The sequence below is a fragment of the Gopherus evgoodei genome, chromosome 1 (assembly GCF_007399415.2).
Source record: "Gopherus evgoodei ecotype Sinaloan lineage chromosome 1, rGopEvg1_v1.p, whole genome shotgun sequence".
NCBI lineage: Eukaryota > Metazoa > Chordata > Testudines > Testudinidae > Gopherus > Gopherus evgoodei.
This window is the reverse complement of record NC_044322.1, coordinates 303,291,361-303,315,205: the sequence shown is the minus strand read 5'-3', so window position 1 is coordinate 303,315,205 and position 23,845 is coordinate 303,291,361. Positions and strand designations below refer to the sequence as shown.

The window sequence follows — 23,845 nt, the reverse complement described above, 5'->3', positions numbered from 1 at the left end:
AATTTATTTAGCTCTGTGTGACCTTATGCACAATTTCTATAGTTTTAAACCAGCGAAGCATAATAACTCTGTAAACTTGGTCATGCATTACAGATTCCATATTGTTAAAAGTAGTCAATATTTGGATCACTTTTTTTTTTATTTCTGATGAAGTTTTTGACATATTAGCTTGTTTGGAAATAAATTGAGTTTGAGGGGGGAAAAAAACAGATTTTTAAATGTAAAAAGTAAAGCTGTTACACCATTTGCCTTTTCGGAAAACTTGAACTCAGACAATAGCAAAATGAATCTATCCAAGAATGTTCATGAAAACTAAGCAACCGTGACACTAGATATTAAGAAAAGGAGGACTGTACAAAGGCCACTTGTCTCCTGTTGTTAAATCAGTCTTGTTGTTGACATGGAAAAAACCAGGAAGTGAAACCTGCCAATTTCTTCAAATCTGTGCAAAGAGCTTTTTGCTTCTGTCTCTGGCCTATTAAAGTGGTATTGCTCTAGTGGAAACTTGCAATTTCGACATATGATTAGTTCAGTCTAGAATATGTTTAATGAATCAAAACTTGTCAGGGTTTGCATGAATGTAACTGTGACTTAGTGAACGTCTCTGATACACAAGAAAGAATAAAATCCAGCTCACTCCCTCTGTTGATTCTACATGGTAACCAGAGTAAAAAAAATAAATTCTTACTTCTAAGTCCATGAACGTGATTTTGAATACATACAGGGATTAGATATACAAATAAGAATGTTTCTGTTTTCCATACATGGTTTTCAGAGAGAACCATATTTTAAGGCATACATGTAACAGCATAACTAGTAATATTTTTGGCTACATCTATCACAATAAAAACAAATTTATAAATTAGAAAAATTAAAATTCTGCCCTTTTAGTGTGTGTGCAAGTTAATTATTGACTTTGGCCCTGATCCTGATAAATAAAATAAAATAAAAAATGTCTGCCAATTTTTATTTTATTCATTTTTTCTGATATAAATTAATATTACTACAGATGTTCAAATAATATTTTCTTGGATCTAGTCATTTTATATTATCCGCCCAGGTGCACAGCCTTTCAGTCAGTCTTCAGTGTATTTAAATGGGAACATCTCCGCATGTACGCCACATTCCCATTCCAATTAATACAGTGAAGAATGTTAGGTTTTCTGATCTGATGTACTACATGCCTATGCAAAAATGATGATAATATGGCACAAATATGGTACCGGTTCCTGGGAAATATCGTACCGGTTCCTGGCACATTGGGGGAAAAAAAAAAACTGCCAGTCCGCCACATCAGATAGTTTGAGAAGCACTGCCCTAGATGACACACTGAACTCAAGTCATATGTGTTTCAGGCTGGACTGTAATAATTTTGTGTTCTGCTTATTGACAGATGCTGATGAACTGGCAACTATAGTACGAGAACTGAATTACAGAATTTGTGTTCAGTCAGCAAAGCTGCTTCGTCATCTGAAGCAGAAAGATAGGCTTTTACATAAAGTGCAGAAGAACTGTGATATTGTCACAGCATGTTTGCAGGCTGTTTCCCAAAAACGCCGTAAGTACTGTTTTGCGTACGTGTGTATTGTGAGTAGTTTCTTTAATTAATATGGCAGTATTTCAATAAACCCTTGCATTTCATAGTATGAGACTTCTAAACAAGTTCTAAAATCAAAAGGCTAGTTTATGCTATTAGATGCATATAATTAACTCACACAGAAGTCAATGGGAGTTGCATGTGAATCAGTTAAAAAGAATTGGTCCAAATAATTGATAAGAGATGCTATAATAGTCCAAGATGAATGCATTGAAGAAGTTGTCTCTCTCACAGAGTACGCTCTGTAATGCTTTTTCAACTTAGCATAGGGGAAACATGTTGATTCTGCTTGCTGTGTTTAATTGTAAACTTTTGTATGGCTTGGGGGAAGATAGTAAGTACCATTATTCTCTCTTCGTTAGTAACTGTGTGTATGTATGTATGTTTTTCATTCCAGAATAGTATTTTAGTATGCCATTTCTTTACTAAGTGGATTCAGAACTATAGGTATTGTTAGGAAGCTTGAATATCAACATCTGTCATTTATGCAAGGGTTTCAAAATAGGAGCTGTGGGGAAGAAGAGAAATGTTGCTTTCTGAGTTAGTTTTTTTCTCTGACTAAACAGAATATTTTTGTATTTGATTTTTCATCATTGTTGAAAGGCACTAAAATACTTTCGGTAGGTTCTAGTATAGCGAAACTGTAAAATGTCATATCTAAAACCTTATCATAGCTTTAGAAACAATTATGAAAATTACCTAACATTCCGTCTTGTTTTTTTATTAACACGCAGCATGACAGGTACAGTAAATGTTCAGGTAAAGTAAATATAAGCATGACCACTTAAAAAAATGCCTGCAGCAACTTTGAGGTGCATGTAAAAGATTTATTTTAAAAACTTACTGTAGTGACATATATATACTAATGTGGTGTGTTTAAGGGTTTATCTGGTCCTATTGTAAAATTAAATCTTTGAGAGTTTATAAATGTTGATGTGCTCTATGTGAAATTTAGCAAACGAGTTTTTAGTCAACATATAGTACTTAAAATACATGCTCTTCCTCTAATCTCTCCTTTCCCCCCCCAGAAAAATCTTTAGGCCTCAATTCTGTAAATGCTTAAGCACAAACATAACTTTAACCTTGTGAGTAGTCCCAAGATTGGGTCCTAAATTCTGACAGTGAAATCCTAGCCACAGTGAAATCAATGGCAAAACTCCCATTGACTTTACTAAATTCAGGATTTCTCACCCTGAGTGTAAAAGAACTGTGAATCTGAGTTTTAGATATTTTTTGTTTTTATTCATACTGTTGGAAAGTGGCACTGTTGTTTGAAAGAAAAACAGCTAGCTATCCCTGAGAAAGCAATTTCAGTTTTGAAACATGCAGTTATTGTTTAACAGCCGTGTGTGTGTGAGTGTGTACGTTTGAAGTCTGGTTATTGGCATGCATATGTCTAGGGCTCTACCAAATTCATGGTCCATTTTGATCAATTTCACTGTCATAGGATTTTAAAAATTGTAAATTTCATCATTTCAGCTATTTAAATCTGAAATTTCATGGTGGTGTAATTGTAGGAGTCCTGACCCAAAAAGCAGTTGGGATGGGGCGGGGGGTCGCAAGGTTATTGTAGGTAGGGGTTGTGGTACTGCTACTCATAGACTCATAGACTCTAGGACTGGAAGGGACCTCGAGGGGTCATCGAGTCCAGTCCCCTGCCCTCATGGCAGGACCAAATACTGTCTACAAATACCCTTCCTTCTGCACTGCTCTGGCAGTGGCGTTGTCTTCAGAGCTGGGCAGCTGGAGAGCTGTGGCAGCTGGCCAGGAACCCAGTTTTGAACACAGAGCTGGGCCCTCAGCAGCCGCCACTCTCTGGCCGCCCAGCTCTGAAGGCAGCAGTGCAGAAATAATGGTGGCATGGTCTAGTATTGCCATCCTTCTGTGCAGCTGCTGGCCAGGTGTTGCCTTCAGAGCTGGACCCCTGGCCAACAGCCGCCGCTCTCTGGCCTCCAGCTCTGAAGGCAGCGCAGAAGTAAGGGTGGCAATACCATGATTCCCCTAAAATAATCTTGCAACCTCCCCCCGTGCAACTCCCTTTTGGGTCAGGACCCTCAATTTGAGAAACGCTTGTCTCTCCTATGAAATCTGTATAATACAGGATACAAGCACACACAAGACCAGATTTCATGGGGGGAGACCAGATTTCATGGTCCGTGACGTGTTTTTCATGGTCATGAATTTGGTAGGGCCCTAGCTATATCTCTTTAAATTAGGCTTTTATATTTAGTAAAACTTGTTTAACATCTAGATACACACTTCTGAACTTCCTGATTTTTGTGTATCCCAAAGCAATTGTAATTTAGTCATCTTGTGCATTTAGGATGTAATCCAGCGCTCACTGAAGTCCGTGGAAAGATTCTTGTCGGCTTAAATGGGCTCTTGAGCAGGTCCACACTGTGTTCATTTTTATGCCTTAATGTAAAAATACTAACACCATGTATGTACAGAATTATATTTGCTGTGGGAATATAACTTTAAATGTTCTGACATTTGTGCATCTAAAATCTCATAAATGTTATGGTATTAACAGAGATTTTTCCGGTTGTCTTCAATTTTTAAAGAGACTTTTTAGAATACACAGTTATTGTGATGACCTTGAAATAAATGCATAATATGAAATAACCAAAATAAAATGTCATCATTTATTTTAATGTATAGCGCTCCAGCTATACACACGCTTATTAATGCATCTTTTGTCTACATGCCTCCGTACCTATTAAAATATTAGTAGAAATCACTGGACATTATTGTATTAGAAGCCTAACTTATTTTTGAAACTCATCAAAAGTACTTGTAATTGAAAGCCAAGTGCACAGCAAGTTCAGATGTTGTTTCTAATGGACACTGAATTTCTTTTTCAACTTAAGATTTTAAATATCCAGTTTCTGATAGAGGAGCCAATAATTATTTTTAAAGTATTTAAAGAAAAATGTTGGTAAGCATCACAAAAGATTTATAATAAAAATGTATTCTTGCAATGTTTTTGTTATGGGCAGTAAAGCTTTCTAATGTGTTGCTCCATATTAGTATTGCAGTGTCTTGTATTACTAATGTTTGTGTCAAGAACTCATTAAGGAAAATTGGACAAACCACATCGCTCTCTAAAAAATGTCTAAAAGCTTTTCTTAGTGACGGGCTAAAAAATTGCTTGGAAACGTAAATTAAGTCATTTAAAATATTGCCTAAACCTACATATTTATATAATGGCTCCATGTTTGAGTGGCTTAATTTTATTTCCATTTAACTTTTGTTTATAAATAAAGGGTTAGCCATCCATTAGTTAGATTTCCATACATTTAATTTGGTTTCCTAATAGGGATGTTTAAAATGAAAATTGCATAAACTGGATTGAAATTTATACAAACATTTTTTTTTGTATTATTCCCCTTGAAGCAATATACTTTCTTAGCAGAACTAGATGAATGAAATTTCCTTTCTGTGAATGTTTTTATGAGATTTAATAGGGAATAAATTTATTCAGGAAGTTACAAACTTTTCTTTTGATAGGTTTTAAAAAAATATTAAATATTTTCTGTTGTAACACCTTTTTAGAAACTTAAAAATAAACTATTTTATCAGTGTTGCAAACATTTTTTTTCCTGCAGGGTTCCATTAAAGACATAATAAATGTGTTAGTTTTTCAGGTTCTCCACCCCACCACCCCCACTTCTCCTGGTTTCCTATCCAGCCTCCTCTGTCAAGTGACAGTATAGAACTGCTGAGCCAGAAGGGGAGCTATAATATTTTATTTCATGAAGAAGTGGAGACTTAAAGGTGGTGGTCTTTTTTTTTTCTCCCCCTCCCCCCAATTACAATGATGGCTATATTGTCCCTTGTTTTTGTTTTTAAAGGATTTAGAAATGACTTGCAATATGATATTTCTTAGATTGGTCTGAAATATGTGATCAGACAAGAACCACATTGATAAGTATTAGGCATAGATTGACATTTTTAAATTGTATTAATGGAGAGTGTATTCGGCTCCAGAAATAAGGTATAAAACAGGTATAAAAATAATAGAAAAATGTCTTTTAAATTTATAGCTGACGCTGGTGAATTCACACACACATAACCTTCCACCCCACACTTGTTCTTGGTACCAGTCTCCCCGCCCCAGCTCCTTATCCAGTGTCTGTGTTTCCCTCAGTGGCTCCCTGTCTCCTTCTCCCCACCACATCCCAGCTCCCAGTCCTAGTCTTCCTGCCCAATCAGTCCCAGTCTTCACCTTCTAGCTGCCAGTCACAGTTTCTTTATCCCCTCTCTCCAGTCACAGTCTGACCAAGCTGCATGTCCTAATCTATTTCTTTTCCATTCTCGCTGTTCTGGCTCATGTCTTCTCTCCATTAGAGTCAGACAGATTTTTTCCTCCATATTGCCTGTGGATCAGTAGGGAGATCATTGAGAGCACTGGAGAGATGGGCTTCCTGCTCTCAGTTCTGGTGTCTGGCATCACCCTGTCCTGGAAAAGTCTGGCTTCACGCTACAGTCCTGGTTTGGAGCATGCTGAGTTGCTCTTTGGAGATGGCTGAGTTGGAAGCCTCTGGGGGTGGGAAAAAATCTCTTTGCACATGCTTAGTACAGACTTCGTTGGGTTTAGCAGCTAAAAATTTCCAAACAGTCCATTCCCACTGAGCATGCTCCATCTCCCACTGTTTCTAGTGCTGACTGGATTGTGCATGTTCAGCACGGCTGCTGATGTATTCAGAAGTTCTGGATTTCAGTGACTGAACAACTCAGACTATATGGTTACACAGTGGCTTCTTCATCTGCTGACTTGCAGTACTGGTAATCTCTTTGAGTTTGATTTAAACTGATATAAAGCCACCATATATGGGAGCTTTTCTGTGGCACTCATCGTATCTAAGTGTTTCATAAACGTGAATGAATTTATTTTGACAACACCCTTGTGAAGTGAGGAGGTGGTACCGTCTCCATTTTACAGATGGGCGCTGAGGGACAGAATGATTAAGGTCAAGAGTATCCACTAATTTTATGTGCCCAATTTAAGACACTTAGTACTTGATTTTTTTTCAGAGCACTTAGACTTGTATAGTACAAAGCACAATTCCCATTTCCTTCCTTTCTCTGTGAGGAGGAATCTGTACTCAATGACTGTTGCTCCCTGTGCAGGTGTGGCCTTCAAGAAACCTTGGTCTCAGATGAAAGTAAAATACAACTCTTACCGGTATGGGTCCCACTCTGCCCCCGCTCCCCTGGAAGGGGAAAGGGGTGGGGTCAGGGGTGGTAGTAAGTTACATTTCTTACCTGTACAGTCCAAACACAAGCAACCCACCTCTCCTACATACTTCATGGATCCCTCCCATTACATGACTTAGATACAGAAAATAAAGCTACTATTACTACTACCAGTACTGTCTGTAATAAAACTTTACTATTGGAATAAGCCTGAAAAACTGAAAACTCACTGTCACATTTTTCAGCTTGTCCTCCCTCCTCCTCCTCCAGCCAGGCTGCCCGACGTGGCTAGGCTCCATATTCCCCTGACCCCTGCACTCAGCAGGGGCTGCAGGGGTTCCCCTCTAGCTTGTGGCAGGGAGCAGGGGGACTGGCTGAGGGAGAAGCCTCCCCAGGTAGCCTGCTGCCTGCATAGGAACAGTTTAAACCAGGGTTTCTCAAACAGGGGTTGCCACTTGTGCGCTTGTGTAGGGAAAGCCCCTCTCAGGTTGAGCTGGTGTATTTACCTGCCCTGTCCACAGGTCCGGCCGATCGCCGGAGGCTGTCATAAACAGATAGTTAAGGGTTAATGTCTCTTTCACCTGTAAAGGGTTAACAAAGAGTGACCTGCAACACCTGACCCGAGGACCAATCAGGAGACAAGATACTTTCAAATCTGGGTGGAGGGAAGTTTGGGTGTGGGTCCTTTGTTCTTGGGCTGTTCTCTCTCTGGGCTCTGAGAGTGACCACACGAATCTCCAGGCTCTCTAATCTTCTGTTTCCAATTTGTAAGTACAACGGTAGAAAGACAATATAGGCTTTTACATTGTTTTTCTGTATTTGCAAATGTGTAGTTTGCTGGAAATAGTTTAAATTGTATTTTTTCTGGATAAGGCTGTTTATCCATTCTCTATAAGCTAAAAGACCCTGTAACTTTTTACCATCTAAATTGCAGAGATAAACCTTTTACTTTTTTTTCTTTCTTTTTTATTAAAAGTTTTGCTTTTAAGACCTATCGGATTTTTTTTCTCCTAGTTAAGGCTCAAAGGAACTAAGTCTGTATATACCAGGGAATTGGTGGGGAGAAGGGAAAGAGAGCAGGGAGGGAAAGGTAAATTTCTTCTTTGTGTTAGATTCACGGAACTGAATCTGTATTGCCTCTGGGAGAAGGGAGGGAGAAACCTGATCTCTCTGGGTTGTGTTTCAAGGAGTGGAAGCAGGGTGATCTCCTGGTGTACCCAGGCAGGAAAGATCTGGGAGGAGGTAAAGAGGGGGGAGGGAATGGTTTATTTCCCTTTGTTGTGAAACTCAAGGAATTTGGGTCTTGGGACCCCCAGGGAAGGTTTTGGGGGAGACCAGAGTCTATCAGGCGCTCTACTCTAAGTCCTGATTGGTGGCAGCAGTACAGGATCTAAGTTGGTAATTAAGCTTAGGGAAATTTCATGCTAGTACCCATATTTTGGACGCTAAGGTTCAGATTTGGGAATTATACTATGACAGAGGCGCTGCTTCCAGCAGCTCCCATTGGCCTGGAGCAGTGATTGGCGGCCAGTGGGAGCTGTGATTGACCTGTGGACGGGGCAGGTAAACACCCGGCCCCGCCCACCAGGGGCTTTCCCTACACAAGCGCACAAGCGTCAACCCCTGTTTGAGAAACCTGGTTTAAACTTAGCTGTTCACTCTGCAGTCTGAACCGTGGGATTTGGGGCTATTTCTGGCATCCTTGTTAATTTCACTCTTGGTTATTGGGGTGTGTGGGGTGTGTGGCAGTTCTTTTCTGCCCCCTGGATGAGGCGTTCTTCAGTAATATAAATTGAATATAAATGAACTGCTCCGGCTTTGGTCACCCCCACCCTCCCCAATAGCTGAGAGTGAAATTAATAAGGATGCCGGAAATAGCCCCGAACCCTGCAATTCAGACCACGGAGTGAACAGCTAAGTTTAAACTGTTCCTATGCAGGCAGCAGGCTACCTCAGGAGGCTTCAAGCTAGAGGGGAGCTGCTGCAGCCCCTGCTAAATGCAGGGGTCGGGGGAACACGGAGCCTAGCCTGCATCGGGCAGCCTGGCTGGAGGAGGAGAGGGAGAGAAACAGCAAACAAATTTGACAGTGAGTTTTCCCTTTCCAAACTTTTGTTAGGTTTGAGTTTGAACTTTTTGTTTTGCAGCCAAAAGAGGTGAAAGTAAGCCAGTACTGAATGCTCCACTTATTTGCTAGTACACCACTGCACCTTTTTTTTTACTGGTACTCCGTACCGGGCCCCTACCGGCTTACTTTCACCTCTGCTTGGTCTCCATTGTGGTAGGCTAGTGGCTGATTTTAAACCCTCATTTTATATCATACTTGTTTAAATATGTTCCTGCCTCTTCATTGAAGAGAGAGAAGTTTCTGTTAAAGGCCTGGTCTACACTACAGCATTAGGTTGAGGTAAAACAACTTACGTCGACCTAATTATGTCAATGTACACACTGCAGCCTTGCTCCTACTGATATAAGTGTCCAACTACTCCAACATAATAGTTCCACCTCCACAAGAGGCAGAGGGCTTATGTCGTTGTAGTTAGGGCGACACAGAGTCCCTATAGAGACTGCGTTACTTACATCTATGAGCTGTCATTCTTAGTCTTAGTCACCACTGGAGCTGTGAAATTGACAAGAAAGCTGGCTACCAGCTCCCTAGTTGGGCTGCCACTCAGGCTTGGTATGTTACTCAGGCTCAATCTGCTGCCTGGGGTCCTCTCTCCCCACAGAGAGCCCTCCTGGCCCCACCTCTCCCAGGTCCTGGGTCCCTGTTTGCAGCTGGGCTGTTGTCTGGGCTCTCAGCTCCCTGCTCACTGGGAGTATGGAAGCTGACTGGACTCTGGGCACGGTTCTCCTTGCCAGGAGCCTGGCTGTCCCCCCAGGCTCTTGTCTCCCCAATCCCTACTTGGAGCACAGCTATGCCCAGTGAAGAGCTCCATGCCCAGAAGCTGGTTGGCTGCTGGGAGCCGAGAACGTGGATGAGGGGGCCCTGTCCCATTTTCAGCCGGGGGGGTGGGAAGCCAGGCTGCTGGCAGGGAGCTGCATGCAGAGCTGGGTGCCTTGGTTCTCAGCCTCCCATACTGTCCCTCTTAAGTTGGTGGAAATGCTCCTGGTGAGGACATGCACTACCGACAAAAAGTCAATGTGGACATGAACCACCGCAGTAATTTCTGCAGTGGCTGTCAGTCGACTTAACATAGGTCAACTTAAATGTATAGTGTAGACAAGGCCTTAGAAAAGTAAGATTACTCCTGGAGGAATTCTTCGCCACTGTGTGTGTGTAGAATTCATGTTCCCTGCAGATTTCTTTGCTTCCCTGCAGAAAAATGACTTTCTGACAGGGAAGCAAAGGGAAACTGCAAGAGCAGTCATGCACCACTCCCTAGCTGCCCAGGTACATCATTTCAGGCATCTGGAGCAGCAGGTGGCTCCTACCCTGAACTGATAGTTAGGATTAGCTAATAGTCTCAGCTGATCTGGAGGCAGAAGAGGATGGGACTACTACTTCCCCTGCCAGGAGTGGCTGGGGCTGTGTCAGACCCACCTTGAGAAACCTCCCTCAGCTGCAGGAAGCTCAGCATCCTCCCCTGCTTCCTGCCCCCATCGCTCCTCAGCTGCAGCGGGAGGGGTCACTATATGGGAAGCTGCTCCCCCCTCCATCCGCCCAACCCCTGCGCATCCAGACCTCCCATACCCAGATACCCCCACCAAGCCTCACGCCATACACCCAGAACCCTCCTAGCCTTCCATACCTGAATCCCACCCCATTGAACCTCAACCCCTGCATTTGGAGCCCCCAAACCCTCACCCCAACAAGCCCCACTCATTCAGCACCTACACCCCCCCATTGAGACCCCCACACCCAGACTCCTCCGCTGAACCCCAAGCACTTTCACCTGGAAGCCCCCTGCAGAGTTCCATTGCCCCTGCAATGCCCCCAGTGAGCCTCTGTGCATCCAGGTCCTCCCACACCTAGACCCTCCACTGAGTTGCCTGCACCCAGATTGTCCCACTCAGAATCCTCTCACCCCATGCCTGGATCCCCCCTCACTGAGCCCCTCCACACTTGGATCCTGCTTGGTTAAGCCTGCCTGCCCTGCTCCCAGGGCCAGCTCCAGGCACCAGCTTTTAGGAGCAGGTGCTTGGGGTGGTCACTCCGGAGAGGAGTGGCACTCCAGGCATTCGGCGGCAATTTGGCAGAGGGTCTCTCGGTCCCGCTCAGAGCAAAGGATCTCCTACTGAATTGCCGCAGATTGTGATCGCGGCTTTTTTTTTGGCTGCTTGAGGCGGCAAAACCCCTGGAGCCTGGCGGTGCCTGCACCTGGCGCAGAGGGGCTGGGCCCCAGGGTGTTTCTGGGGCAGGCCCAGGCCTTGTGCTGTATCAGGGTTGAGTGCAGTCTCTTTACTGAGTCCATGTCCCAGGGCTGGGGAGGCTGCAGGGTGATCTCCCACCTTCGTGCAGCCAGTGGCCTGTGTTCCCCACTGCCATGCTGGAGCCTCTGCATTTGTTAATTGACAAATAAAACTTGTAGAATTTTAAAATATTGTGCACATAATTTTTATTTTTTTGGCACAAAGTGCCCTCAGGACTAGAAGATCATGATGTCTTTCTCTTGCTGTTTCCTCCACAAATGTGAGTTAAAGATTAGTAGATGCGTCTAATTCTTCTTTAGATGTCCACGTGAGTGTGAAGCAGATCACTCACTTTGAAAAACATCCCTTATTGTCTCGGGGTTTGGTTAATGAACTTCGAAACAAACACACGCAGTTCTGATCTGTGAAATAAAGCAAATTCTCTGTAGTAACTTTTTACAGAAACAAATTAATTGAACTATTCAAAAACATATTATCTTCTGATGCAATTATAGTAGACTGTTTGTTACAGAAACTGATCTCTGATGAGGCATCTTCAAATGATTCAGTTGGTTAAGTTTGTCTGACCTTTCCCTTTCTATCCATTTGTATTCAGTTAAATTCCAATCACCTGCACTTCAAAGGTATTATGAATTTCATATCTTAGATCCTGTGTCCTTTAAAAATACGGACATAACTAATGTTGAGTGTGCTTGGTTCTCTTCCGTCACAATGGCTGGTTATTATTCTAATTCTTATTGATCTTCTGTCCTCTATATGGGTCTATGAAGAATGGGGAACAGAAAGACTCATACACCTCACATACAGAAAAAATCATATTTAGTTACTTTATTTGACTGGTATTGATGATGGGCTATCACGATCGCTGTCTGCTCTTACTCTTTATTCCCCCTCTCCCTTGGGTTTCAGGATCGGTTGCCTGTTCGTAATAAAAAATGAAAATGGAATGTTGTTACACTCCTATGCTTTTCATTACTCTCTCTCTGTAGTAAACACTCGGTTTCTCTCCAAGGGGTGAAGGTAACCCTGGTACAGAAGGAAGGTCATGGCATTCAGCACCACTTTTTAAAAGTTGCATTGGGGCTACTTGAGGGAGAGCTGGGGGGGGGGGGGGCTTAAGTAGGGCATCTGTGGCCACTACTGGGCTTCTACATTCCCTGAATGCCATGGAGAGAGTTTCTGTATCCCCACATGGGTTGATAAGGAGTGGAGTGCTGGGGCAGCGAAAGAAAGGGGACCATAGAAATGTATATTTAAGCAGATCTAGTGGCCCCAAACATACTGCAATTGGCAACTGTGAGTACTGGCCTATAGGCTGTAGTTCTGCTGTCTGTACCTGTGTTGGGGATGGTATTGGGTCCAGTTACTCAAACTGTATGTGGTTGAAGTGAATGTAACTGTATGTGTGCAAAATATTTAATGAAGCAAAAGTAACACACAATGTTATCTAGCATAGAAACAAGTACTAAATTGTGCAGTAGTTAAAAACAGTAAGGAAAAAAGTTTGAAAAGAGACAACTACTATAACAAACACAGTACTGTAAAATAAAATGTCATTGGAGTATTACATTTCCTTAAGCCATGGCTATAGCTATCCCAGACTTCAGGGAATTTGAAAGCACGTTTTGTTCACCAGTTCTATTGCTGTTAGAGCCTGGGCTCCTGTGATAAGAAGTGAGCTTTGTATATTATTCCTTTGACACCAGGCAGAAGGTAATTGAAACACAAAATAGGTGTTATGGTGACTCTGTGACCTAGGGGACTGTCAGCAGCACTCTTACACCATTACTCCTTGCATAGCTGTTCGTGGGGAAGTGTTGCAGTGAACAGCTGCTTGTTATATTTATAACACTTGACAATGTAAATTATGCTGGGAATGCTAAATATCACTGTTAGTGGGAGAGGAAAGAGAAGAATGAATACTATACAACAACATAAAAGTTTAGAAGGAGGTATAGAATATTCAGCAACAAGATGGTCACTTGTGGGAACTATAAAATATAAATTCTGTGTGACCAACATTTTTTGTTCATAAACCTCACTTTGCCCTCACAAATGCTGAAAGCTGAGTACATTATAGTAGTGCTTTAGAGGGTGCTGGAGCATTTTACAGTCTCAGTGCACGCTACACCACTGAAATACAGCCCCCTCAGTACTCAGGGGTGGTGGCCAGCTAGTATGCAGAACAGCATAGGGGAACATTTAGGCAACAGAGATGCCAGGGTTATTTCCTATTTTTATCAAAAGTATCCTGAGATCTTTAGCGTGTACACAGTACAGGTAGGACTCTGAGAACTGAGGTGAATCCGTTGCCTATGAGGCAGTTATTTAACAGTCTCAAGTACAACTCCCTGACCAGCAAACATAGAGGTGAATCGTCAAAATATCTCCTGGAGGATTTCCCTGTAAGAATTTTCTGCTTTTGTTTCAGGACATAACATTCCCATCAATGGTACTATAATGTGTGCATGTTGCCTGGGGCATGTGTCCTGGGTATGTACTTTGTGTGCAGTTCAGATTGGCAATGAATCTTATAGGTTTATTTTGTTCTGACTTTCAGTCCTCTAGCAAAGAGCAGTATTACTAATTCAGGTGAGGGAAGTATATCCTTGTATAACAAACCCTGGCTGGCTAATTTAGAACATCCACTGGCTATTCTTCTGCTATCTAATATTTTCCTTTTAAAGGAAGCAATATCAATAGAAATTTAATTTGACAATCTATCCAACCTCTCTCACTTTGTTACATACTAATGAAATTCTGTTGTTGGGCAACGGTAGATCTGGAATTCTTCTGAGATCACTTTAGGCTCTGGATCTAATTTTCGTTTCTTAGCTATCAAGAGGAAGAAAAGGTTCTTTGTGTTTTTGGAGCTAAATACTTTACTCTTTCCCTCTGTCTAGTCAAAAAGGAAAAGGCACAAATGTGTGCTATGCCTGGGTCATTCATATGAGACCTAAAACATTTCCTGTAGTCTCGGTACTTGCCAAGGTGGTCCTAACACAAAAGGTGTCAGAAACCAGTGACTAGAGCTGCGTGGGAAACAGCTTTTTTATTTTTGGAGGTGGAGGGAAGTTTTGCGATTTCAAAATTTCTTCTATTCTGGAACAGAACAAGACCATTTTTAGAAATTTCCTGCAAACCAGAATTCTGAAAAAAATCTGGTTTGGGTCATAGATTCATAGATTCTAGGGTCAGAAGGGACCAATGTGATCATCTAGTCCGACCCCCTGCACAGAGCAGGCCACAGAACCCTACCCATCCACTTCTATAACAAACCCCTAACCTATGCCTGAGTTATTGAAGTCTTCAAATTGTGGTTTGAAGACCTCAAGCTGCAGAGAATCCACCAACAAGTGACCCATGCCCCACGCTGCAGGGGAAGGCGAAAAACCTCCAGGGCCCTCTGCCAATCTGCCCCGGAGGAAGATTCCTTCCTGACCCCAAATATGGCGATCAGCTAAACCCTGAGCATGTGGGCAAGACTCACCAACCAGCACTCGGAAAAGAATTGTCTGCAGTAACTCAGATCCCATCCCATCCAACATCCCATCACCAACCACTGGGCATACTTATCTGGCGATTATCAAAGATCAATTGCCAAAATTAGGCTCTCCTGTCATACCATCCCTTGCATAAACTTATCAAGTTTAATCTTAAAGCCAGATATGTCTTTTACCCCCACTACTCCCCTTGGAAGGCTGTTCCAGAACTTCACTCCTCTAATGGTTAGAAACCTTCGTCTAATTTCAAGTCTAAACTTCCTAGTGTCCAGTTTATACCCATTCGTTCTTGTATCTACATTGGTACTGAGCTTAAATAATTCCTCTCCCTTTCTAATATTAATTCCTCTGATATATTTATAAAGAGCAAGCATATCCCCCCTCAGCCTTCTTTTGGTTAGGCTAAACAAGCCAAGCTCTTTGAGTCTCCTTTCATAAGGCAGGTTTTCCATTCCTCGGATCATCCTAGTAGCCCATCTCTGAACCTGTTCCAGTTTGAATTCATCCTTCTTAAACATGGGAGACCAGAACTGCACACAGTATTCCAGGTGGGGTCTCACCAGCGCCTTATATAACGGTACTAACACCTCCTTATCTTTGCTGGAAATACCTCGTCTGATGCATCCTAAAACTGCATTAGCTTTTTTAACGGCTATATCACATTGGCGGCTCATAGTCATCCTGTGATATACCAATACCCCAAGGTCCTTCTCCTCCTCTGTTGCATCCAACTGATGCGTCCCCAATCTATATCTAAAGTTCTTATTATTAATCCCTAAGTGCATGACTTGCACTTTTCACTATTAAATTTCATCCTATTACTATTACTCCAGTTTACAAGGTCATCCAGATCTTCCTGTATGATATCCCGGTCCTTCTCCCTGTTAGCAATACCTCCCAGCTTCGTGTCATCCGCGAACTTTATTAGCACATTCCTGCTTTTTGTGCCAAGGTCAGTAATAAAAAGGTTAAATAAGATTGGTCCCAGAACCGATCCTTGAGGAACTCCACTAGTAACTTCCTTCCAGCCTGACAGTTCACCCTCCAGTATGACCCGTTGTAGTCTCCCCTTTAACCAGTTCCTTATCCACCTTTCAATTTTCATATTGATTCCCATCTTTTCCAATTTGACTAATAATTCCTCATGTGGAACCATGTCAAATGCCTTACTGAAATCGAGGTAAATTAGGTCTACCGCATTTCCTTTGTCTAAATAGTCTGTCACCTTCTCAAAGAAGGAGATCAGGTTGGTTTGGCACGATCTACCTTTAGTAAAGCCGTGTTGTACTTTGTCCCAATTATCATTGACCACAATGTCCTTAACTACTTTCTCCTTCAAAATTTTTTCCAAGACCTTACATACTACAGATGTCAAACTAACAGGCCTATTGTTACTTGGATCACTCTTTCTCCCTTTCTTAAAGATAGGAACTACGTTAGCAATTCTCCAGTCGTACGGTACAACCCCTGAGTTTACCGATTCATTAAAAATTTTCGCTAACGGGCTTGCAATTTCATGCGCCAGTTCCTTTAATATTCTCGGATGAAGATTGTCCAGGCCCTCCAATTTTGTCCCATTAAGCTGTTCAAGTATGGCTTCTACCTCAGATGTGGTAATATCCACCTCCATATCCTCATTCCCGTTTGTCATTCTTCCATTACCCCTAAGCTCCCCATTAGCCTTATTAAAGACTGAGGCAAAGTACTTATTTAGATATTGGGCCATTCCTAGGTTATCCTTAACCTCCTTTCCATCCTCAGTGTGTAGCGGTCCCACTTCTTTCTTTGTTTTCTTCTTATTTATATGGCTATAGAACCTTTTACTATTGGTTTTAATTCCCTTTGCAAGGTTCAACTCTACTTGGCTTTTAGCCTTTCTCACTTTATCCCTACATGTTCTGACCTCACTAAGATAGCTTTCCTTGCTAATCCCACCCTTCTTCCACTCCTTGTAGGCTTTCTGCTTTTTCTTAATCACCTCCCTGAGATGCTTGCTCATCCAGCTTGGTCTACAACTCCTGCCTATGTTTTTTTTCCCCTTTCTTGGGATGCAGGCGTCCGATAGTTTCTGCAGCTGCGACTTAAAGTAATTCCAGGCCTCTTCCGCATTTAGATCCACAAGTTCTTCAGTCCAATCCACTTCCCTAACTAATTTTCTTAATTCTTTAAAGTTAGCCCTTTTGAAATCAAAAACCCTAGTCCCAGATCTATTTTTGTTTATCCTTCCATCTAGTTTGAACTGAATTAGCTCATGATCGCTCGAACCAAGGTTGTCCCCTACAACCATTTCTTCTATAAGGTCTTCACTGCTCACCAAAACCAAATCTAAAATGGCATCCCCTCTTGTTGGTTCTTCAACTACTTGGTGAAGGAATCCATCAGCTATCACATCCAGAAAAATCTGAGCCCTACTATTCTTGCTAGCACTTGTCCTCCAGTCTATATCTGGGAAGTTAAAGTCTCCCGTGATCACACATTTCCCATTAGTGTTTACTTCCTTAAAAACATTAAAGAGGTCTATATCCATCTCCAGATCAGATCCCGGTGGTCTGTAGCACACCCCAAGCACTATCTTAGGGGAGGCTCTGGTAGCTTTCTTTCCCAGTGTGATTTTTGCCCAGACAGACTCTGTCTTGTCCATTCCATCCCTTCTTATTTCTTTACAGTTAACTTCCTCATTGATGTACAATGCTACTCCACCACCTTTGTCTTTATTTCTATCTTTCCTAAACAGCACATAGCCTTCAATACCCGTACTCCAGTCATGACTACTATTCCACCACGTTTCTGTTATCCCTATAATATCCGGTTTCACTTCCTGCACCAGTAGCTCTAGTTCCTCCATTTTGTTCCCTAGGCTCCTCGCATTAGTGTACAGACATCTTAATTTTTGCCGTTTGGCTTCACTAACATTCTGTACCCTGTTAGGCACAGACATTCTACCACCAACATCACCTGTTAGTCTGTTATCTACACTACCCTTCCTCCTTATGCCAATTCTTTTGTCCACGGCTGTATCCCATCTTTACTTCCCTCTCAAGGTTAAATTCCGGCGTGGAGATCTCCCAACCATCTCCCAACCATCTCCCCCAAATTTCTAGTTTAAAGCTCTCTTAATCAGGTCGGCGAGCCTCCATCCTAGAAGTCGATTTCCCTCCTTGCTCAGGTGAAGTCCATCCCAAGAGAACAGTGAAGTGAAACATTTTTTGTTTTGATAAAATATGAAAGATTTTGTTCTGATTATGGCTTTTTAAGTTTACATTTTATAATATTAAATTTTAAAAAAGAAATAGTCGTTTCAGAATGGAAAATCAAAAAGTTTTGAAAAGGTAAAAGTGGAATGTTTTGATTTTATAAAACCACTTTTTTAAATTGTTGTTTAGAATTAATTGTTGTCAAAGATGACCTGTTTCTGCAAAATGTTGCACTTTTGACAAATCAGCATTTTACAATGAAAAAGTGTTCCTTTGGAAAATTTAGGGCCAGGTCTACCAGTGGCCTTCCTGTCAGTAAAGAACCGATTCCCTCTGCAGCTCATTTCCAGGAGTCTCTTAGGGTACGTCCACTCTGCAAAAAAAACCAAACCAAAAAAAAACAGCCTACAACCCTAACCAACCAAACAAGAAAAGGTGGCGGCAAGTCTCATGGCTCTTAGGGTTGCCAACTTATTATAATGTTTGAAAACTAGATACTCCAACAGGAGTGCCAGAACCTCCTCTTCCTCCCACAAAGTCCCACCACTCCATTCACTCTTCTGCCCCCCCATCACTCGCCAGGGCCTCCCAGAGAGGGGAGCAAGTGGGGCAGTTTGCCCCAGGCCCCACAGGGTCCCCGCGAGCCCTGGCCCAGCGACGGTTCGGGTCTTCAGCGGCATTTCGGTGGCGGGGGGCTTTTCAGTGCTGCCAAAGATGTGGAGCAACTGAAGGGGCCCCCTGCCACCAAAATGCCACCGAAGACCCAGACTGCCGCTGGGTGAGTACAAGTGCTGCAGCTCCCCCACTTTGCCCCAAACTTCCTGAATCCTCTGGGTGGCCCTGTCACTCGCTGCTTTTTCCCCTTCCCCCCGCCTGGGTCAGGATAGATTTGTCTGCGAAGGTGGGACTGGGAGCTGCAGCCACCTGACACAAGTAGGAAGCGGCCCCGGCTGAGAAGGGGCTAGCACATGTGATGACCTGGCACCTCCCTGCCTGCCATACCCAGACTTTGGGTGTCTGGTCAATAGCTCTGACTGGACACTGTCAGGTCCCCTTTTTGACTGGACTTTCTGGTTGAAAACTGGGCACCTGGCCGTCCTACTCATAGCCTGGATGTACAGACTCAGATTTGTGGGCTCATGCTATGGTGTTAAAAATAGCAGTGTAAATATTCCTGCTCAAGCTGGAGCTCTGGCTCTGAGACCCACACCTTTTGCTGGGTTTTAGAGCCTGAGCACCTGCCCACACAGAAATGTCTACACTACTATTTTTAGTGCCATAGCTCAAGCCCGAGTCTGTAGACCCTGGCTCTGAGGCTGTCTACATTACCGCGGTAAGTTGACCTATGCTACGCACTCCAGCTGTGTGAATAACGTAGTTGGAGTCGACGTACCTTAGGTTGAGTTACCGTGCGGGGTTGATGGCAGAAACTCTCCCTTCGACTTACCTTACTCCTCTCATTGAGGGTAGAGTACAGGGATTGACTGGAGAGTGATCTGCTGTCAGTTTGGCAGGTCTTCACTAGACCTGCTAAATTGACCGCTGGTGGATCGATCTCAGAGCATTGGTCCTGGCTGTAGTGCAGACATAGACAGTGACTTGCTGTGGTGTTGGGTTTTTTCCCCCAGTGTTGGTATACCCTAAGTAATTCTGCACTGGGACTTCCTGGCTGGTTCGGGTTGCTGAGGAACCAAACTTTGTTCCTTGAGCCAGCTGTGCTCCTGCTGCCTGTTTCAGGCTGTTGATGACCCTCCTACTCTCCTGTGCAACATCCCCCTGGGCTGCCCCCAAGTTCTGGTTCCTCATATAAGCCCCAGCTCCCCCTGCTCCAGTGTCTCTTTTCCAAATCTCTCAGTATATGTCTACACTGCAGAGAAAAACTCACAGCTGGCCTATGCCAACTGATTTGGGCTTCCAGATTTCACTAGAAGCCTGAAAATCTACATAGCAGTTAAATAGCCCCTTAGCCCAAGTCAGCTGGCACGCACCACCCTCTTGGTGTCTAATTGCTGTGTAGACATATCCTTAGACTCTGGAACCTCTCCTATTTCAACCTCTTCTACAGATACTCCTGCTTCTGCTCCTTTGCCCACCTTAATAAATCTCATCCCACCTACCCCTTCATCAGCATAGCCCTACATAAATCCCTTACAATCCTGTGCAAGTCTCTGCTTTGTAACATGAGATTTTTGTTGGGTTGTGCAGCTGAGGGGGACTGGACAGCATGCTCCTCACAGAGCTCCATTCCACCCTCCTCATGATCCCTGGCCCTTTGCTAAAGCCTCGGTCTACCCTGCCCTAAAGTGCACCTTGCTCTACTGCCTCTGTGACTGTCAGCAATAGCTCTACTTTGCACTATGAAAAAATGTGTTGCCCGCATGGTTATGTCCTGCCCAGAGACCTGCTTCCCCAGGAAAATTTCCCGGTTGTGCTTTAATTTCTAACTAGAATGTGTGCACTTACTTTACCTAATTTGAAGAATAAATTGTTTCTGTTTAATGCAATAACACTGCCTGTTATGTGGCTCAGCACCCTATTTTTTCCACTGAACATAAAATATATGCAGGTCCTAAATTCCCTCTAAGCTGCACAGCTGGGCGTCTGCCCAGCAGGCTATCAAGTGCCACGCACTTCAGGTGTCCCTCCCCTCACTGCCATCCTGCCTTGGAGCTGCTCCTGGGAGCCTCCTGCTTGCTGTGCAGGGGGAGGGGCATGCTGATGTCAGCATATCCCCCTGTCCCTGCCCCATACCCCATCTTCACAGAGCAGGAGGACAACGACACAACAGGGCTCAGGGTGGAGGAAGCTTGCTAGTAGCTGCTGCTGTGTCTGAACGTGCCTATCTACTTAAAAGGGCAGTGTACTTAAAGGGGAAATGCGCCTCTCTCACACACACACACACACACTCTTTCACACTCACCTCCCAACACATACTTGTGGTGGTGGTGTTTCTTCATACTACTTTCAAAGTGTGTTTATTTTAGTTTTTGACTGGTCTGTGCATTTCATAACTTTTATTACTCTCTTTTGCTTAAATTTAATTCTTTGAGTAGTGAGTTCTAAAATGCCTAACCTGTTCTGGCTGGTAATTATCCCTATGGTAACTTTTAAAAAATGTATATTATATCTAGGTTTTTGGTTTCTACTGATGGCTCACATCTACATATTACCTCAATATGGTGCACATTAAAAAATTCATTCCGCACGTGGATGGAAAAAAATTAGAGGGAACACTGTGTAGGACCCGATATATTCTGAGATTCTGTGGCTGTACAGTTCATCCTTGGCTGCAGAACTGTGTTCCAGAATCTAATATTTCTTTTTTGGTCCTTATCGTTATAAAGAAAACCTTAACTTACGTTTAACGTTTTTTATGACCAAGTTGTCTTCATGAGTCTGCAGACTGCCCAAAACAATAGCTCCTGGGAAGTGCAAATCATTCAGGTCATGTCAATGGATTGTTAACTGTGGATCCTAGTGATGACTCTTAAATTTAACATTCCAGTGCTGGTCACTTTACTAGAAACATCCAGCTTCTATGCTTATTCCACAATATCAAGTTGCCTCCATCTCCTGAGGTGCTAAAGCATTAGCCAGTTGTCACAATTTCCAGTTCTCCCTGAAAACATCTGCAGTGCTCTTATGCATTATACAAAAGTTGGCTGACTATCAAAAGCTGAATGCGGATACACAGTAAAATAAATGGTATTTAATAACAAAATAAATAAGACGCTACAGTGCTTGCTGTGTATTTGAATATTTAATTCAATAAAATCCTCCAGAATTTGGTATGTTTTGCTGCAGAGTTTAGGCCCAGTGTGTTGTGGAGTACCCCGGTCATTAAGCATATGTCAGTTTAGAATTATTGGATCTCTGCCAAATGTATATCCTTGCACTTTTGGGACTGGCAGTCATGAACATTATTTTCTTTGTCAGTCTGTTAGCTACCATGGTAACACTGAAATGGCAAATTAGGTTCTATTTTATCTATTCACTTTCTATCTTAGATATCCATTTGTGGAATTACCACTCACGGTTTGACTGCTTAACTTCTGTTCCAGATTCCTCTGTCTGAACAAATTATTGGGTACTGGTACAAGCTGATGGTTGACTTCATTTTTTTTTTTATGATGATTCATCTGATGCATGTGAATTTTAATATATTTGCTGTGAAACATATAAGTGAGTGTGTCTTAATAAACTGATATATAGTACTTGTTATATGATATATTTGTATTAATATTTAATGGAGCAGACTATTACCAGCATTTGGTTCAAGTACTATTTCTACCTGTTGGTTAGTTAGCCAGATGCAGTGAGGCCTAACACTCAACTCGATGGCCCGTTTCAGCTCCGCAGTTCATCTTTTGAAAGTGTTGTGTAGGTTTTAAGGATGAGGATTGAGAGGTCAGACATAGAGTGAGCACTTTGTGAAAAGTGTTCACCTACAGGTGAGGTGTTGTGTACCATTTTCCTGCGTGAGTTCATTTGAGAGCATACTGATTGTCTGGTTTCACCCACATAGTTGCACTAGATGCCACAATAGCACTGGATGAGGTACACCACATGTTGACAGGTATCAGGGGGTAGTCGAGTTAGTCTGGATTGTAAAAGCAACTAAGAGTCCTGGGGCACCTTAAAGACTAACAGATGTATGGAGCATAAGCTTTTGTGGGTGAATGCCCACTTTGTCAGATGCCTGCGGGTCACCTGTAGGTGAATACTTTTCACAAAGGTGTATCTGACCTCTTGTCCTCAAAGGAAACCTGCACAACGCTTTCAAAAGATGAACCTAGGAGCTTATATTCATAACTTTGCTAGACATGAAAAATCATGGACTGAATAGAGATACTGGACTTATGGCTTATTGTTACAACCATCTGTAATCCACTAACAACCCCTGCAGCTGCTCCCCACCGACCTTCCTTTCCTCCTTATGACTAGAGGTGTCTTATCAGGCCATTTCACCTTGAATGGCCCCTTAAACTGTGTTAGCTACTTATTCTAAACAATCTGGTCCACCTTGTATTTAGCAGTGACATTCTGAGGGCATGTCTGCACTACAAAATTAAGTCGACTTAAATTAAATCAGTTTTGTGTGTCCACACTAGCTCCTTCTGTCGGCAGTGTGCATCTCACCAGGAGTGCTTGCACCAACTGTCATTGTGGGGCTCTGACTGCTGGAACGCCACCACCTGGCTCTGGCTGTTAGCTAGAACAGTCATCGACGTAACTACACCAACCTAAGCGCTATGCCTTTTGCGGAGATGGAGTTATTAAATCGATGTAGTGAGTGACTATAGCAGGGTGGTCACCCCGCTCCTGCCCAGAGGGGTTAAAAGCAGCCCTGGAGGGGGCTGTGGCTGAGGAAAGGCTGATTGGGAAAGGCAGCCACAGATGAGGCCACACCCCAGTCAGGCCACAGCTGGCCTTATAAAAGGGCTGTGAGCCAGGAACACAGACACACTCTCTCTCTAGCTTTTTGAGAGAGAAGGACCTGACTGTCTGGGAAGCTGAAGGGGGTGCCTTGGGTGGAGCAGTGCTGGGGAAGGGCAGAGGGAGCTGAGGAGCTCCAGCCTAGAAAATCTCCAGGCTGCAGGCCAAGTTAAAGGTCCGCAAAAGGTTACTAGGGCTGCAGAGGGGCAGCCCAGGAATAAGCAGAGGCAGCTGGTCCAACCCCCCTTGCTGATGATGAGTGGTTTATAGACGGCAGTCTGCCCCAGTAAGTGGTGGTTAAATGGAGACTGGCAGTAGCCACTGAGGCAAGGTGAGGATAGGGGGTTGGGGGTTCCCCTGAATGGGGGAGACCCACGTTGTGGGTTGCTGTGGTGGGCAGAACCCTTGGGCAAAGGGCACCGGAGTCCGAGAGGGACACGGGGACCAGCGGCAGGTGAGGCATCAGCTGGCAGAGGGAGCTCTGGAGCTGGAAAAGAGCTAATTCCCTGGACAACCAGCAGGAGGCACCATGTCGGTGAGTCAT

General features: G+C 43.3%; 1 protein-coding gene across 9 annotated transcripts in view; it reads left to right on the top strand.

The window, feature by feature from the left end:
* TBC1D30 (TBC1 domain family member 30) overlaps positions 1 to 23,845 on the top strand; it is a 96,573-nt gene that overhangs the window by 5,997 nt on the left and 66,731 nt on the right. For 3 of the 9 annotated variants that reach the window (XM_030548822.1, XM_030548821.1, XM_030548823.1), the window contains exon 2: positions 1,394 to 1,558. In XM_030548822.1, the coding sequence (XP_030404682.1) occupies positions 1,394 to 1,558 (165 nt within the window). Of the gene's footprint in view, positions 1 to 1,393; positions 1,559 to 2,331; positions 2,357 to 23,845 lie in introns of those variants that run through there. The other 6 variants (XM_030548825.1, XM_030548824.1, XM_030548829.1 and 3 more) reach the window with 5 other exon arrangements.